The 20,000-nt window shown below is 40.9% G+C and overlaps 1 protein-coding gene across 3 annotated transcripts in view; it reads right to left on the minus strand.

The window, feature by feature from the left end:
* Positions 1-13,459, minus strand: part of col24a1 (collagen type XXIV alpha 1) — a 140,791-nt gene extending 127,332 nt beyond the window's left edge. For all 3 annotated transcript variants that reach the window (XR_015524176.1, XR_015524177.1, XM_087307931.1), the window contains exons 1-2: positions 13,143-13,459; positions 1,047-1,117 (exon numbers count right to left, since the gene is read on the minus strand). Coding sequence is in view for 1 of the 3 variants with exons in the window: in XM_087307931.1 (XP_087164057.1) it covers positions 1,047-1,117; positions 13,143-13,192 (121 nt within the window). In the remaining 2 variants the exon portion in view is untranslated. The remainder of the gene's footprint in view (positions 1-1,046; positions 1,118-13,142) is intronic.
* Positions 13,460-20,000: the final 6,541 nt, after the last annotated feature.

Genomic DNA, 20,000 nt, shown 5'->3' on the forward strand with positions numbered 1-20,000 from the left:
AGAGCAAGACCTTGAGTACGGTGAGGATGAATGAATGAATGAAAGCTTCTAAAAGTGTCTGTGAGGCGTCCCCTTTACCCAGTAGACCTACCTTCTGACTCATCATTCATTCATTCATTCATTCATTCATTCATTCATTCTCTTTTCAGCTTAGTCCCTTTATTAATCAGGGGTTGCCACAGCGGAATGAACCGCCAACTTATCCAGCATATGTTCATGCAGCGGATGCCCTTCCAGCTGCAACCCATCACTGGGAAACACCCATACACTGTCATTCACACACACTACACACACACACACTCACACACACACACACACACACAAACACACACACACACACACACACACACACACACACACACACACACACACACACACAACAGACAATTTAGCTTACCCAATTCACCTAGCACAAGTCCAAACACATGCAGTACAGGTGAATTGGGTTGGCTAAATTAGCCACAGTGCAGGAGTGTGAATGAGTGTGTGTGGATGTTTCCCAGTGATGGGTTGCAGCTGGAAGGGCATTCACTGCGTAAAAACGTGCTGGATAAGTTGGCGGTTCATTCCTCTGTGGCGACCCCGGATTAATAAAGGGACTAAGCTGACAAGAAAATGAATGAATGAATGAATGAATGAATAAGGGTAATTAGGGTAAAGTTAGGGTAATTAGGCAAGTCATTGTATAACAGTGGTTTGTTCTGGAGACAATCCAACACTAATATTGCTGAAGGGGCCAATAATATTGACCTTAACATGAGTTTAACACTATTAAAGCTGCTTTTATTCTAGCCAAAATAAAACACATCAGACTTTCTCCAGAAGAACAGATATTAGAGGAAACACTGAGAACAACTCCTTAATCTGAGGAACATCATCTGGGAAATATTTTAAAGTTTTACAGGAGAATGAGTAATTCTGACTTTAACTGTATGTGTGTGTGTGTGTGTGTGTGTGTATATATATAATGTATATTAAGGATGAATTATTAAATATGAAACTGGACACACTTGAGCTGTGGATAAAGGGTCAGAGGTCAGATGTACCTGGAGCTGGGTTTGGCTCTTCTGCACACAGCAGCAGCACACATGATGACAGGAGGAGGACCAGCAGACTCCTGCAGAACACACACACACACACACACACACACACACACACACACACACAGGTCAACACACAACACATGTGGCATACACACACATTAATCTCACGCAGCAGCAGCATACAGCAGGATAGTTTTCTACAATACACTATAAAAAATCCCTAATTTTACGGTTTATTTCTGCAGCTGAGACGCTAAAAACATAATAATAATAATATTAATAATAATAATAATGACCATTAAACTACAGAAATGTGCTGTAAATAACAGGTTGAATTGCAGAAATGTACCAGAAGTGTAAATGTAAGCACATTTCTGTAGTTTAGTGTCCATTATTTTACAGTATTTTACTATATCTTGACGTTTGTTATTTACATTATTTTCAGCTCCTGTGTTTACTTCTGTCACCGACTCTCCAACTCTGCACACTGCCTGCATTTCTCTACAGCAGTGCTTCCCAAATAGGGGTCGGGACCCCTCAGGGGGTTGCAGGATAATAAAAGGGGTCACTTGGTGATTTACAAAAACACATTAAGTTTATTAAACTACTGGAATGAGCAGACTTTCTCCATACTCTACAGAAGAACACAACAGTGGTTAATAATAAGATTGTTAACATGTTCATAATAAACAACATGCAAATAAACAGTCATCAGCCGTAACTTATTTATTAGTTTTTTAGTTGTGTTTACACAGCGCCCCGGGGTGATTACATGACATTAAAGACACAGCAGACTGAGCTTTCTGACCCTTTACAGCCCTCACAGACATCACACATGACCCCGGCCACAACTGAACACGGTGGAGGACCTCTGAGGGCTGTTCTCCTGAATTAAACCGTGAATAGACTCGGGCCTGTTGATACGTCTGCACCGCTGTGTGCAGTTCATATACTGTATTTATAACCACCTCAGAGGACACTGGGGCTCGCGAGACACTGGCAGGGTTATGTTGGGGGTTGCGGGCTGAAAACTTTGGGAACCCCTGCCCTGCAGGATCACTGGATCACAGATAACACAGCTATCATCCAAACACTGCAGGAACATCACATCAGATCACCAGCACACAACACACACACACACAGACACACAGACACACACACACACACACACACACACACACACACACACACACACACACACACACACACACACACACACACACACACACACACACACACACACACACACACTCATCAACACTCATCAATATCAGTGTTTATCTGCCATACAGGTGTGATCACAGCGTATACAGACATGCAGAGGGAAACACAGACTGGACAATCACTCAGCTGAAGATCCATTCAGAACAGCTCTACTGTAACTGTGTCTGAGCACTGCACTCAAGGTGGCGCTAAAGATACCAGACACTGATCATGTGTCAAACACACACCAGCACTGTATATAACACACACACACTCTTATGTAACACACACACACATCCATGTATATCATACACACTCTTATATAACACTCACACACACACATACATCAGCACTGTATATAACACACACACACACACACTTATGTAACACACACACATTCATGTATATCATACACACTCTTATATAACACTCACACAAACATACATCAGCACTGTATATCTCACACACACACTTGTGTATGTCATACATACTGAGTGTGTGTGGATTTGCAGTCTGGACAGAGCCGAAATACACACACCATTCCTGCAGATAACCAACAGTGTGTGTGACAGATGGACAGACGGATGGAAAGACAGATAGATAGATGGATGGACGGATGGATGGATGGATAAATAGGTAGATAGTGTTTGTTTTCCCGCAGGTCTCAGATCAGCAAACTCAGATGATGGAGCGCATGTGTGACATTCCACAACCACAGACAAAAGACAACACTGAGTATAAACAACAGACGGACGGAGGGAAACACACACACACACACACCCACACATACACACACACACACACACACACACACACACACACACACACACACACACACACACACACACACACACACACACACACACACACACACACACACACACACACACACACACACACACACACACACACACACACACACACACACACACACACACACACACACACTGTCTACAATACGAGCTCTAGAAACAGACAGCACCAGCAGCATGTTCTGTGTTGAATATTCTCCTCTTCCTGTAATTCTCCTCTGATATTGACAGAGTTCATTAACAGGACTGATGATGATGATGATGATGAGCCGTGTTCTCTATAGATCTACAGCTCATGAGGACGGAGGAACTGACAGAGTTTGTGTTCTGATTTGAACATTAGGAGTCGTGGTGTCCGCTCCTCTCTGATCATCTACAGTAGACCTGCTGCACTTCTGTTATTCTCTTCAGCATTTTTGGAGAGAGGACCGAACACCTGAAGACCCGTTACAGAGGACTCTATCATACTGATCTAAGAGCAGTCTGAAGCGGATGTTCAATAAGTCTGAGTCTGAATCCTTCATTCATTCATTAATTCATTCATTCATTCATTCATTCATTCATTCATTCATTCATTCATTTTCACCTTAGTACTTTTATTAATCAGGGGTCGCCACAGCGGAATGAACTGCCAACTTATCCGGCATATGTTTTACACAGCGGATGCTCTTCGAGCCACAACCCGTCATTGGGAACCACCCATGCACGCTTATCCACACACACACATACACTCACACTCATACACTACGGCCAGTGTAGTTGATCAGTTCCCCTATAGCGCATGTGTTTGGACTGTGGGTGAAACCGGAGCACCCGGAGGAAACCCACACCAACACGGGGAGAACATGCAAACTCCACACAGAAACACCAACTGACCCAGCCGAGACTCAAACCAGAGACCTTCTTGCTGTGTCAAATCCACTTTGGCTGTTTTCAGGATGGGGAAACAGTTGCTGCACCAGGCGCATTAGTCTACACAGGCTGTGTTCATTCTGATGAGGAGTTCTGGGTGTTTTAGGCATAACATGCAATATTCCAATCAAAGCCTCATCTCCCGTTCCCTTCAGGAGTCAGTTGAGTCGCTGCATGGTGGATTCACTATTTACATGACAGATTTCATGAGTGGAAAACTGACCCTGCAGGAGAACAGCTCCAGAGCATCTACAGGACCAGAATCTTCCTCACTCACACTCCACTGAAGACCTCCTGTACAAGCTTCATTTGTCATTTCCTTTGTTAAGTGCAAAGATTTGTGTCAAAACTGCCTCTAAATTCAGTTCTAGTTTAGGGTAAATTCATAAAAGCACAGTGATAATGACGCGTGTTCAGAAAACTGAGAAAACTTGATGTCCAAACACACATACTGTACCTCAATATAGGGATGCAGACGTCTCCAAAACCCCACAGGTGGAGCAACACAAATAACAGATGATAGAAACAGATATAAATATGCATATAATAAACACTACTACTGCTAATAAAAATAAACTGTCATGAATATACACTTTAATCCTTTAAATACAGCATGATCTTTTGATATGATGTACTTTTAGAGACAAATGATGTCTATATATGTGGACTGATGGCGCAAATTTACATAAAACACTTTTTCCTGACTGTTTTTATGCAAATTTAACAGAGAATTTTTTTTTTTTACATTTCCCAGTGATGGGTTGCAGCTGGAAGGGCATCCGCTGCGAAAAAAACTTACTGGATAAGTTGGCGGTTCATTCCGCTGTGGCGACCCCGGATTAATAAAGGGACTAAGCTGACAAGAAAATGAATGAATGAATTTTTTTAACATGTTTTGCTGCACAACCGCTGCAGGATGACCCTGTATGTCTGTAACTCAATATAAAACATTCAGTGTATTTTAAAAAGCCACTTAAGAGCTCAAATGAGTGTATGTGGCCATTCAAGCACAAGGAGGTGAAGGAAGTGTGTGTATTGCTGCACATCCCTCTGTGTGTAATAAGGCCTGTATGTGTGTATAACACTAATGCGCTCTTTAAATACACACAATAACCTGTGCTACTGACTTTCCAGCAGATGTCAGGTGGTCAGTGGTGCGGTCTATTTCTGTTCCTCATAATACCAACATCTCTACACGAGGACAAATAAACAACATAGCACAAAAGGTGAACATGAAACCTGCAAAATAGCTGAAACACCTGTGTATTACACCAGGTATACAAGATCATACACACTCCCTGACTAAAGTCTTGTGTCCTCTCCATGTTTCAGGAACACAGATAATATCTGCTCTTCTAGTGGCTGATCTGGTGTCAGAAGTGTCTCTATGAAAGGTGAAGGCCTCTAGATTTTGCTGATTTGAGCTCAATAAATCTGATCATGTCTTGATGTTGACTGATTTGATGAGGACAGTGCGCTCTGACTCTGCTCAGACTAAAGTCTCATCACTGAACAGAAATAATGTCCAGTATAGAATATAAAGTCCTGCTGCAGTGGAGACAGAATGAAGATTGTGTCTGACTCCATCATGAGCTTGGAGGACTGCATCCATACATCTCTGACATGACTCACATCACTGATTCATAAAGTCATCTGGAATGAAGAAGAAAGCCTTCAGCAGAGTTCATCAAGAGTATCTGTGTTCATCTTCAACACCTCCTCCTTCATCAGCTCAATAATGTTGATGTCTGGTGACTGGGCTGGCCAATCCTGGAGCACTCTCTGCTTTCAGGAGTTTTGATGTGGAGGCTGAAGTATGAGCAGGAGCGCTATCCTGCTGGAGAATTGTCCCTCTCCTGTGGTTTGTAATGTAATGGGCAGCACAGATGTCTTGATACCTCAGGCTGTTGATGCTGCAGATCTCTCCATACTGAATGAACCCCAAACCATGACTTCTCCTTCACCAAACTTGACTGATTTCTGTCAGAATCTTGCTTCATGCTGGTTCCAGTAGGTCTTCTGCCGTATTGGTGATGATTGATGCAGATCAGCAGATGATCCAGCAGAGAAACACACCTCAGACACTTTCACACATCATCAACTAGAAGACCCGATAGTATCTGCTGCTCTTACAGCTCGAGGATCCAGCAGAGGGTCAGGTAGTCCATGTTTGCTTTTGTGCGGCCCTGTGTCACTCTACTGCAAAACAAATCTCTCTTTTGGTACAAATAAAGCAACCCAAACTTACACCACCTCATTTCTGCATTTCAGACTGGAGATGACGCACAGTGTACGCTCTGTGATTGGTCAGCTTGGTAGCCGTGAGCAGTGTGGGCCCGATGGAGTGAGTGTTGACCAGTGTGGAGTCCCGTCAAGGAGTGCGTAAGATGCTTTGTGTTCACCTTACAATTAAGAGCTGTTGCACGTCCGCCGGTTCCCACGTCTGAATGAGCGAGATTGAGCCACATATACATTAAAGATGCGTTCAGAAAAAACAAAACACCAACGAAGAAACTCGACATAGAGGAACACAAACACCAGCAGCACTTCAGAAGAGCAGAGCAGCACACAGCAGCAGCAGGATAAACACATGACTACACCTATAGACCAGCCTTACATCTGGTTTTAGGAGTTAAACACAACACTGCAGATGTGCAGGATTATTACGATCACTTCAAGACTAGTTTCTTCTTCCTCTTAGTAAAGTTTAGTTTGGTGTCATTACAATCTGAGACATCAGTCAAGACCATCTTGTGTTCTGAAGACTTCATCTTAGCTGGAAGAACATATCTTCTGCATTCATTCATTCATTCATTCATTCATTTTCTTGTCAGTTTAGTCCCTTTATTAATCCGGGGTCGCCACAGCGGAACGAACCGCCAACTTATCCAGTACGTTTTTACTCAGCGGATGCCCTTCCAGCTGCAACCCATCACTGGGAAACATCCACACACTCATTCACACACACACATATACAACGGACAATTTAGCCTACACAATTCCCCTGTACCGCATGTCTTTGGACTGTGGGGGAAAACCAGCGAACACAGGGAGAACATGCAAACTCCACACAGAAACGCCAACTGAGCCGAGGATCGAACCAGCGACCTTCTAGCTGTGAGGCGACAGCACTACCTACTACATATCTTCTACATATCAAACACATTCTCTTCTGTTTTGCTGAATTAAGCTTCAGTTTATTTCTACAAGCAACAGGTAATAATTTTGTATTTAACTACTTTAAAAGTGAATTAAAATGGTCCATGATAAGCATGCATGAGTGGTCCTGATTTAATACAATATAGATGCTTTAGCTCATTTTAATACAGAATATTACAATAATTCCTGATTGAAGAGCAGTTCTCCTGTTCATTAACTCTAGATTTAAGACCTTTAACTCAACATTTGTCTTGATTCTAGTCCAAATCCCCCAAAAACTCTTAAATTAAGAAGCTTTTTCTAGACAAACACAAAATATCATCATGTTTTCAGAAATAATGAGTCAAAATGAAGAGAGTTTCTCTTTAAAACAAGTAAAATAATCTCAAATCACAGTGAAGACTAGATTATTCTGCTAGTTTAAGGGAAAACTCTCTTCAAAACAGGACTATATGAAGCGCTTGTCTAGAAAGCTTTTTAATTTAAGAATTTTGAGATATTTGGACCAGAATCGAGACAAACACTGTCAGAAGAAAAGCATTTTTGCAGTGAAAATAAGAAGAAACAGTTAAAAATCTATTGACAATCTAGTTTTCAGATAATTAGTCTAAACACAGAGCTGAAGAAGTGTTGTCCTTACTTACATTCATTCATATATTTTATTTTCAGCTTAGTCCCTTTATTATTCAGGGGTCGCCACAGCGGAATGAACCACCAACTTATCCAGCATATGTTTTACACAGTGGATGCCCTTCCAGCTGCAACCCAGTACTGGGAAACATACATACACACTCATTCACGCACACACTCATACACTACAGTCAGTGTAGTTGATCAGTTCCCCTATAGCGCATGTGTTTGGACTGTGGGGGAAACCGGAGCACCCGGAGGAAACCCACGCCAACACGGGGAGAACATGCAAACTCCACACAGAAACACCAACTGACCCAGCCGAGACTCAAACCAGAGACATTCTTGCTGTGAGGCCACAGTGCTACACTACTGCGCCACCCTGTGTTTATTTTAAGCCATTTTTTCTTTCCTAAAGCTCACGTAAGCGTTCATATTTCAGGTATGATTCTCTCAGTGCACTGGCGGATAATCAGACCTGTTTCTAATCTGCATCTTCCGAAACTCTTTGTTACTCGTGTGATTGGGCTGGTTATTTAGTGCTGTGCAGATGCTGGAGGTCAGAGCTCGTCTCCATGAGGAATGTTGAAGTACATAAACCTCTCGCGCTTCACCATTCGGCTTTATGAAACACACAACCAGCCAACAAACGCAAACAAATCAGACAAACAAACCTGCTCATCTGGAGCGCATTTGGAGGAATTCCAGCCCGGATCAGCATATGGAAAACACAGCAGCGCAGACGGAAAATCCCCATTGATTCCCCATTATTAATGCTGCAATGTCGGAACTCAATCTGGAGCCAGAGATACTGTAAAACAGACTCCGACTATATTTAACACGCGCGCACCAAACGTCATCATCTATATATACTTACACATGCTTCAGTCCAAGCATTTCTCCAATCCTCTTTAAATCCTGGCTAAATCATCTTCATTATCAAGGCTATAACGCCAGAACTCAATATTGTGTTTGGAAAAAACTAACTTTAGTGCAACGTATAGAGAATATCTCCAACCAATACCCTCATTCTTCTAGTCTAACAGATACATTAGAGCAAAAACAGCACTACACTAAACCTGAACCACACTGTTCCAATTACTATGACCATTTATGTGAAGCTGCTTTGACACAATCTACATTGTAAAAGCGCTATACAAATAAAGCTGAATTGAATTGAATTGAACAGATTTATGATCATGTTCAATGTCAAAACTCAATAAGATGTCAGGAATCTTTGATTTATAGCCTGAAATCATAGACAAAACCAAACTTTAGTGTGTTTTTGGAGAATATATCTCTACTTTGCACAAACTGAATCCCTCTTCTAGTCTATTAAGCAAATCAGACCTAAAACACCAACAGAACTGTGAAGACTTTCAAGCATTTGATGTCAAAACTCAGTATTATAGTAGCAGTATTTGCATCATAGCCTGAGATTGTAGATGAAATCATACTTAAGTGTAGTTTATTTGGAGAAAACAAAGTTTGGCTTTTGCAGAATTCACAAATTCAATCTTTCTTCGAGTCTATCCGATGAATCAGACCAGATACACCAGTTATGTGTGGTGATTTTCAAGGATATAATGTTCAAACTCAATCACATGTCTGTAATGTTCATGATAGCCTGAAACTAGACAAAACCAAACTTTAGCACTATATATATATATATATATATATATATATATATATATATATATATATACATTAATTATTCCAGTTTATCTAATAAATCAGACCAAAAAATAACAATATGTCATCGTTATCAAGACTATAAATGTCAAAACTCGATACGATTCAGTCATTTTCTCGTCTATTAGATAAATCAGACCAAAAATACCAGTTAATTTGTTATATGTCATATGTCAGTATTGTTTGAGTTATACACATCTTTTAGCACATTTTGTGTAGAATATACCTCTACTTTGCACAAATTCAATCACTTTATTAGTCTATAAAATAAATCAGACCAATAAAATCAATTAATTTATGATCATTTAAGGCTGTGGTGTCAACTTAATCATGTCAGAGATGTTGGAGTTGAGCCTAATATTGTAGACAAAACCAAACTTTATTGCATTATTTGGAGAACATGAGGACACATTCAATCATTCTTCTACTCTATCAGATAAATCAGACTAAAAACACTGGTTGATTTGTAGAAAACATTAACTTTAGAGCAATTTTGGAGAATAGATCTCTAAATGTGCACAAACACAATCATTCTTCTACACTATTATGCAAAACAGACCAACATACCAATTGATTTGCGATCATTATCAAGACTACAATGTCAAAACTCAATCGTATCAGTCATGTTTGCATTATAGCCTGAGATTTCAGTCTAACGCATGTTTTAGCACACATCTCTGTGTTCTCTTCTGCTCTATCAGATAAATCAGAGCAAAACACCAGCTGATTGGTGATTATTATTATGGCTTTAATAAGCAAACTGCTGTAATTATAGAGGAGATTGTGTTGAAAACTGTATGTAACCGGTTTGCACCAAACTCTGGATCATATAAAACAGAAACAAAGATCTCCTGATTTAAACATGTCTCTGGTCTAATATGCAGTTCAGACCCAAAACACCAGCGGATTTATGATCATTAGCAGAGCTATGAAGTCAAAACTCAATCATACATCACTAATGTTCAACTAATGTAGTAAAACCAAACTTTAGTGCACGGTTCTGGAGAATAGATCTCTGCTCTGCACAAATTTAGTCTAGTCGTATAGCCAATTATGCAAATTAGAACCAAAAATACCAACAGATTTGTGACCATTAACACAGCTATAATGTCAATGCTCAATCAGAAGTCAGTAATATTCGACTTATCGCTTGACATTGTGGAAAAAAATCATATTTAATCTATTTTTTTTGAGAATGGAAGTCTATTTTGTTGAAATTCACTCAGACCAAAAATACCAATCGATGTGTGAACTTTTTGAAGACTATGATGTTAAAACTCCATCAGATATCAGTAATGTTCAACTATAGCCTGGAATTACAGTCACAAACATGTTTAAGCACAATGTTTTGTAGAATATATCTCTATTTTTCACAAACTACTCGCTCTTGATCTCTATTAAGCAAATCAGACTAAAATACCAATGGATTGGAGATCATTTCCAACACTATAATGTTAAAACTCAACCATATGTCACCAATGTTTCAACTACAGCCTCAAAATTACAGTAAAAACATGTTAAGCACATGATCTTGTAGAACTTTACCCAAATTAGTCACTCGTCTAGTCAATAAAGCAAATCAAACCAAAATACTAATGAAGTTGAGATCATTTCCAAGACTAGAATGTCAAAACTCTGTCATAATGTTCAAGTAACAGCTTCAGATTGTAGACAAAACTATTTTAAACACTTTTTTAATCCATATATGTCTCTACATTACACAAATACTCACACTACTCATGTATCAGAGCACAAATACTGATGTATATGTCATCCTTATCAAGTAACTCAATCATATGCAGCAATGTTCAGGTAATAACCTGATATAGTGGCCAAAACCATTTATAGAGCTTTTTTTTTGAAAGATTATCTCTCTACTTTGCACAAATTCAGTCAATTTTCTAGTCAATTATGCAAATCAGACCAAAATAGCCAACTAATTTAAGATGATTTTCAAGACGGTAATGTCAAACTCATTAAGGTGTCAGTAATGCTCAACTAATAGTCTGGGATTGTAGTCAAAACCAAACTTTAGTGCATTATCTTGGAGAATATCTCTCTGCTCTGCACAAATTCAGTCACTCATCAAGCCAATTATGCAAATCAGACCAAAAACAGCAGTGGAGTTTCAACTATATTGTCAACCCAATCACACTGCGCCTGAGACTGTGGTCAAAAGCATATATCAGAGCTTGTTTTAAAGAATATTTGTCTACTTTGCACAAACTGGTCACTATTCTAGTCAATTATGCAAATCAGACCAAAAATAGCCAACTGATTTAAGAAGATTTTCAAGACTGTAATGACAAACTCATTAAGGTGTCAGAAATGCTCAACTAATAGTCTGGGATTGTAGTCAACTTTAGTGCATTAACTTGGAGAATATCTCTCTACTCTGCACAAAATCCGTCACTCTTCTACTCTATAATGCAAATCAGACTGAAACACCAATGCATTTATGATCATTCCCAAGACTATAATGCCAAAACTCAATCATATGGCACTGATGTTCAAGTAACAGCTTGAGATTGTAGATTTATTTAACAATATGTGTCTACATTACACACTCGTCACACTACTAGTCTATCAGAGCCAAAAAACTGACTTATATTTTGTAAAGTAACTCAATCATATGCCAGTAATGTTCAATTAATGGCCTGAGACTCCAGTCAAAGCCATATTCAAGAGCTTGTTTTAAAGAATATACCTCTACTTTGCACAAATTCAGTCATTATTCTAGCCTATTATGCAAATCAGACCAAAAAGATAACAACTGAATTCTGATCTTCATCAAGACTATACTGTTAAAACTCAATCATATGTCAGTAATGTTCAACTATAGCCTGAAATTACAGTAAAAACATGTTTAGCACATGATCTTGTAGAACTTTACCCAAATGAAACACTCTTCCAGTCTTTTACACAAATCAGACCAAAATACCATTGAATTTAAGATCATCTCCAAGACTAGAATGTCAAAGCTTTGTCATAATGTCAGTAATGTTCAAGTAACAGCTTGAGACTGAAGACTAAACCATATTTAATCCATATATGTCTCTACATTACACAAATACTCACACTACTCGTGTATCAGAGCACAAATACTGATGTATATGTCATCCTTATCAAGTAACTCAATCATATGCAGCAATGTGCAGGTAATACAACAAGATTGTAGTCAAAACTATATTTTGGTGAATTTTTTAAAAATATACCTCTACTTTGCACAAATTAGTCACTATTCTAGTCAATTATGCAAAGCAGAGCAAAAACACCAATTCATAAGCGATCATTTTCAAGACTGTAATGTCAAACTCAATCATGTGTCAGTCATTTTCAAGTAATAATCTGAGTTTAGTCAAAACCACATTTTTGACCAGCTTTTTTAAAGAATACACCAGTTTATCAGATAAATCAGAGTAAAATACTGATGAATTATTAATATCAAGAATGTCAACATGACTCAATCATATGTCAGTAATGTTCGAGTTACTCAAGTTTCCACCAAACTGCAGCACTTATGAAGTAAAAGCCTGCTCAATCTGCACACACACACACACACACACACCCCGAGAGAACTGGAGCTCTTGTGAGCGGCAGCCGCATCTGTTTTCGTGTTCTGTCTTGATTTTTCCTCTAAAATGTTGAGGAGTCTCAGTGCAATAAAAGCCCGGAGGTGAAAGTCACTCACGCTGTGGCTGAAACTCGTCCACTCCTTGTCCGTTGAGCTCCTAAATGCATTTGTATGCATTTGTCCAAGCAGCAGTTTTCAACGCGAAAGCAGAATTCCTGCACAGCAGAAGAGAATCATGAGCACAGATCCAGCAGCAGCAGCGCGGCCAGCGGCGTCCACATGCCGAGCGCGGGGCACTGTCGGCGGTCACAGCTCCAGCGGCGGCCGCTCAGAGAACCTGGAGCTCACTGAGAGAGTCAGAGCGTGTGTGAGGGAGACTGACAAGAGTGTGTGTGTAGTCCAGTAGCGGGCGCTCCGAGAACCTGGAGCTGACTGAAAGGTGTGTGTGTGTGAGAGAGAAAAAGACTAAGCGGTATGCGTGTGTGTGTTTGAGAGAGGTTGTGTGTGTGTGCTCCAGCAGCGGGCGCTCCGACAACCTGGAGCTGACTGATTGAGTGTGTGTGCGAGAGAAAGATTTAGAGAGAGAGAGTGAGTGAGACTGTGTGTGTGTGTGTGTGTGTGTGTGTGTGTGTGTGTGTGTGTGTGTGTGTGTGTGTGTTGTATTTATTTTAAGTTTGTTTGTACAGTGCTTGTCGTAGTAATTATTTCCAGCTGGACAAAGGTGCAGATTACTGCATTACAATCTGAATAAAACAGTTATGGTTATTAGTTATTAGTAGGCCCACACAGAATCTGTGCACGCTGATTTTCCGCAGATGTTTAGCCCATCATTACTTCTGTTTATTTACCTGTGTAAATGTGTGTAAATTTATATTTATTCAGTTTTTAAATGAATTAAAACACACACACAAACACACACACACACACACACAGTCTCACTCACTCTCTCTCTCTCTAAATGATATTGACTAATGTAAAATGTTCATCTGATTTATGCACAGTGCAGTGTGTGCAGTCATATTTTCAGTAGATATTATATGAGAGACTTGCTTTGTTTACCAGAAAAAGTGGAACTAATTGGATTTGCTTTTTAAGCAGTTAATAAAAGTGAAAAATATATAATTTTTTTATTTTAAGTAATAAGGTTTAAGTTATGATACTCCCAAAATAATCCCGCAGAAATCTGGAGATCTTTACCAAAATTCTCAGCAGAAATTGAATGAGAAGGTATGACCTCCTTTAGTGGACTTTGCTATTCTGGGTACCAGCCTGAGTTTAGGGATCTTCAAGAGCGGGTTGGATTGCAGTGAGACAGAAGCTGGGTCAGATGAACAGGAGCTGGATTATTTACAGCTTGAAGCAATGAACAGTACTGAACAGTAGCCAGTGTCAGGAGGAGAACACTGGAGTGATGTGGCCATATTTTCTAGCACTGGGGTGCGTTTCTGAAAACCGCAAGCTGTGTCGTTACAAACATAGTTTGGTGATTTGGCGTTTTAAATCCATCGTATTAATAGACATGCGCTAACTGCATCGCATTCTTGTACGCTAACAACTACACCTCTGGAGCTGTAGTTAAGCAGAGTTCCTGGCTGTGTTCTATTCCCAGTTATGCCCCCTATGCCCTATTCATTTAGAACATTTCACCATTTAAACTTGGAATGATTCAAAAAGCAGACGTTAAGATCACGGGCACAGAGCCAGCCCTGTACATGTAGGGGCCCTAAGCAGAATCATTTTGGGTCCTGCCTTGCTCTAAATAGTGGAGTATTGCCATTGCAAACCGCCTCACAGTGATTATGTGAAGTTTCATAAACTAATTTCGAGAGGAGCACGTGATATGATTGTGCACCGCTGGCCACTCATCCGTAATTAGTAATAATCCAATCAGAATGATCCTAGCTTAATATAAATGGATCACTTTCTCCTTATTGCACTATCTTCGTTTTGGAAGAATCCCCCCTTCCATCCCGTCTCCTCCTTTTTCTCCCCTTCTAAAGGGGGAGCGATCGAGACCTACCTGATCTCGGTTCTCCTGATATGCTTCTAGACCGGGCGGAAGCCCTGGGCTCAAATATCTCTGAGCTCAGGGTTCTCTCCCGGGACAGCATGCCAAACCTGCTATAAGTGCCAAGCATATCTAAGTGGAAACTCTTGAAACTGCTTATTAAACACAATCAATGACACAGAGAAGTAAAGCCTGATGTGTTCTGCTTAATAACTGTGTGAGTGATTTGGACATCTTAAAAAAGCACTGCTGCTGTCTACTAGCAGCGTAAAACATGAAGAATTAAACTCTCTGTAATGAAGGGGGCAGTTATTCCTGCTGTTTGTCCTTCTGCAGTGTTCAAAACATATTTGCTTAATTTGGCAAACAGATTAAAGATTCGAAACAAGAGTCCAGGTTGAGTTTTTTGTTTTAATAAATTCCATAAATAAAACCCTGCAGTGAAAGACAGCGAGCAATAATTAGCCAAAAGTGAAAATGCACTACTTAGTAATAAAATATACATTCAGAAAAACCCAAAACAACAACAACAACAACAACAACAACAACAACAAAACAAAACAAAACAATTAACACGAATGCAAAGATTGATTAATAAATTATAAATGCATAATTATATATATGTGTGTGTAAATAAAAAATGGTTGGGGCCCCCTAGTGGTGGTGAGGCCCTAAGCAGTCACTTAGGTCGCTTATAGGGAGGGCCGGCTATGCATGAGCGTCACAGTAGCGCAGTGGTTTCGCACTGTGGCCTTACAGCTCTCAGGTTGCTGGTTGTAGTTCCGGCTGGGTCAGTTGGTATAGTGTGGGGTTTTTCTCTACAGAAGTAGTTCCTCCACCCTGTTTACAGCATCATTATGGGTGTTTTACGTTATAACTAACGTGACTCAAATGATGGATCTGCAACAGAGAAACTACAGTTTTGGGAAACTCTCGTCACTACATCGCTCTTATCCCAAATGACGCATCGTACTATGACAGTGCTGCCGTGAGTTACGCCGCAGTTTGGGAAACGCAGCCCTGATCAGAACTCTGGCAGCGCTGTTTTGCACTAACTGAAGTTTATTACTAGAGGATGCTGGACACCCAGCAAACAGAACACTACAGTCATCTAATCTAGAGCTCATACAAGCATGGACTAGCTTTCCTGCATGAGATGGAGAGCATACTTCATAACTCGAAAGACGGCAGCTTTTGTGACATGAGAGATATGATGTTCAAGAGTTGAGCTGCTGTCTAATATGACACCCATAGAGAGTGTGTGTGTGTGTGTGTGTGTGTGTGTGTGTGTGTGTGTGTGTGTGTGTGTGTGTGTGTGTGTGTGTGTGTGTGTGTTAGAGAGTTTTAGAATCTTTAAAATCTTGATTCCCTCATTAAATGTAACTCTGACTCCAGTAAAACAGAGATGAATTAATCAACAATTGGATAATAAATAATACCAGAGCAGCTGTTCCTGTTCACACGGTTTGCTCATAAATCCTCCATGATTCATTTAAAGAGAGAGCGAGTTAGAGATCTGACTTTATGAACAATTATTATCAATCCATTCATCACAACTCAACAGCAAATCAAGTGTAAAATGCACCACAACAGGAGCCGTCATCACAGCACTCACCTCACTATTCAGAATAACTCACACCAACAATCATTCTTGAGGGCGGCACGGTGGCGCAGTGGGTAGCACAATCTCCTCACAGCACTCTGGTCTCTGGTTTGAGTCTCGGCTGGGTCAGTTGGTGTTTCTGTGTGGAGTTTGCATGTTCTCCCCGTGTTGGCGTGGGTTTCCTCCGGGTGCTCCGGTTTCCCCCACAGTCCAAACACATGCGCTATAGGGGAACTGATCAACTACACTGACACTAGTGTATGAGTGTGTGTGTGTGTGTATGGGTGTTTCCCAGTACTGGGTTGGAGCTAGAAGGAAATCCGCTGTGTAAAACATATGCTGGATAAATTAGCGGTTCATTCCGCTGTGGCGACCCCTGATTAATGAAGGGACTCAGCTGAAGGAGAATGAATGAATGAATGAATGAGTGAATGAGTGATTCTGTATTTGAGCAGCTGTTATACACTAGTCCAGTGTCCCCCGTTCCTCTGCTCTGCGTCATGTTGCAGGCTGCTGATGGAGCTCCAGCAGTGGTGAAGTCAGTGATGAGCATGTATAATTCTGCAGTTATAGCGAGTGTGGCTGCAGGCTCTGGATCTCTGCATGTGTCTGGACTCGTCTGTTCTCCAGCTCCACTCTCGGTGTTCAGTTTCACTCATTACTGCTGTGACATCATCTGCAGCCGGCCCACACCACTCTCAGCACACTGCCTCAGCCTGTCCTACTGCTGCTGATAGAGAATAATGATGACCACGTGTGGAGTTATTAGACAATAATACACAACTGAGGCAGCGATTGTGTGCCTTTACCTGACAATCACCAAACACCTGAGAGTGACCAGCAGCCAATCAGAATCGGCTTAGTCCCTTATTCATCAGGGGTCACCACAGAGGAATGAACCGCCAACTATTCCAGCATGTGTTTTACACAGCGGATACCATTCCACCTGCAAATCATCACTGGGAAACACCCATACACACTCATTCACACACACACACACACACACACACACACACACACACACACACACACACACACACACACACACACACACACACACTCATACACTACAGCCAGTGTAGTTGATCAGTTCCCCTATAGCGCATGTGTTTGGACTGTGGGGGAAACCGGAGCACCCGGAGGAAACCCACACCAACACGGGGAGAACATGCAAACTCCACACAGAAACACCAACTGACCCAGCTGACTCAAACTAGAGACCTTCTTGCTGTGAGGCGATTGTGCTACCCACTGCACCACCGTGTGGCCCAGAGCTGCAGTATAGCACATGCAATATAATTAATTCAGTGAAACAGGTTAAGTAAGGGATAATTAAGGGTTAATTAATAAGGGTTCCATACTGCATATCCCCCCCAACAGAACAGCTCATCAGTACAGAACACAGTCAGTCAACACCAGCAGATCTCTCTCTCTCTCTCTCTCTCTCTCTCTCTCTCTTTCTCTCTCTCTCTCTCTCAGAGGTTTCGCTCTTGACCATCAGATTCTGCACCGTCACTCTCACACATCAGCAGCTCCTGAACTCTGACCTCTGATCTCCAGCTTGACCTCAGCGTGACCCCGAACCCTCCTGCATTTAGCCTAAACGCAGAAATAGCTCAGCGCTCACCGAGACCCAGCAGTGACATACACACACACACACACACGCACGCACACACACACACACACACACACACACACACACACACACACACACACAAACACACACACACTGAACTCTACACACTGCTGTTTATCAGTCTTCTGAGCTGGAAACACGATTTGTTAAAACTGCGCTTAATTAACTGTGTGTGTGTGTGTGTGTGTGTGTGTGTGTGTGTCTGTTAGATTGTGTGTGTAGTGGACTCTGTGTTTGTCATCAGTCTGCTGTTCTGCACGCACTCAGCACAGATCTGCATTTTTAGAGTGTGTGTGTTCTGCTATATACTTTGTGTGTGTGTGTGTGTGTGTGTGTGTGTCTGAGAGCATTTACAGATCTGCAAACTCTTTACACTCACAGAAAACACAACTACAGCTGCTAGCGCAAGCGCACACACACACACACACACACACACACACACACACACACACACACACACACACACACACACACACACACACACACACACACATAGTGGTTGGGGTTTCTCTTGTTTTTTTGGTCATTTATTGCCTGTTCTTTAATGTTTGTTGTTGTTGTTGTTATTGTTGTGTTTGTTGTGTTGCGTTTGTTGTGTTTGTTGTCTTGTGTTGTGTTGTTGTGTTGTGTTGTTTGTTGTTGTTTTGTGTTTGTTGTGTTGTTTGTGTTTGTCATAGTTTGATCTGTCCCTGTAGTTTGTTTCTCTGCTCTGTTGTGTGTCTGCTCTTCTTCTGTTGTTTCATGTTTGCTGTGTTTTGGTCTGTTGTTGTTGTTTACAGTGTGTTCTGTTGTTGTTGTTGTTTGCAGCGTGTTCTGTTGTTGTTGTTGTTTGCTGTGTGTTCTGTTGTTGTTGTTGTTTGCTGTGTGTTCTGTTGTTGTTGTTTGCTGTGTGTTCTGTTGTTGTTGTTGTTTACAGCGTGTTCTGTTGTTGTTGTTGTTTGCAGCGTGTTCTGTTGTTGTTGTTGTTTGCAGCGTGTTCTGTTGTTGTTGTTGTTTACAGTGTGTTCTGTTGTTGTTGTTGTTTGCAGCGTGTTCTGTTGTTGTTGTTGTTGTTTGCAGCGTGTTCTGTTGTTGTTGTTGTTTGCAGCGTGTTCTGTTGTTGTTGTTGTTTGCAGTGTGTTCTGTTGTTGTTGTTGTTTGCTGTGTGTTCTGTTGTTGTTGTTGTTTGCAGCGTGTTCTGTTGTTGTTGTTGTTTGCAGCGTGTTCTGTTGTTGTTGTTGTTTGCAGCGTGTTCTGTTGTTGTTGTTGTTTGCTGTGTGTTCTGTTGTTGTTGTTGTTTGCTGTGTGTTCTGTTGTTGTTGTTGTTTGCAGCGTGTTCTGTTGTTGTTGTTGTTTGCAGCGTGTTCTGTTGTTGTTGTTGTTTGCAGCGTGTTCTGTTGTTGTTGTTGTTTGCTGTGTGTTCTGTTGTTGTTGTTGTTTGCTGTGTGTTCTGTTGTTGTTGTTGTTTGCTGTGTGTTCTGTTGTTGTTGTTGTTTACAGCGTGTTCTGTTGTTGTTGTTGTTTGCAGCGTGTTCTGTTGTTGTTGTTGTTTGCAGCGTGTTCTGTTGTTGTTGTTGTTGTTTGCAGCGTGTTCTGTTGTTGTTGTTGTTTACAGTGTGTTCTGTTGTTGTTGTTGTTTACAGCGTGTTCTGTTGTTGTTGTTGTTTGCAGCGTGTTCTGTTGTTGTTGTTGTTTGCAGCGTGTTCTGTTGTTGTTGTTGTTTACAGTGTGTTCTGTTGTTGTTGTTGT

Source organism: Danio rerio, chromosome 23 (assembly GCF_052040795.2).
Source record: "Danio rerio strain M-AB ecotype USA chromosome 23, GRCz13ab, whole genome shotgun sequence".
NCBI classification, from domain to species: Eukaryota; Metazoa; Chordata; class Actinopteri; order Cypriniformes; family Danionidae; genus Danio; species Danio rerio.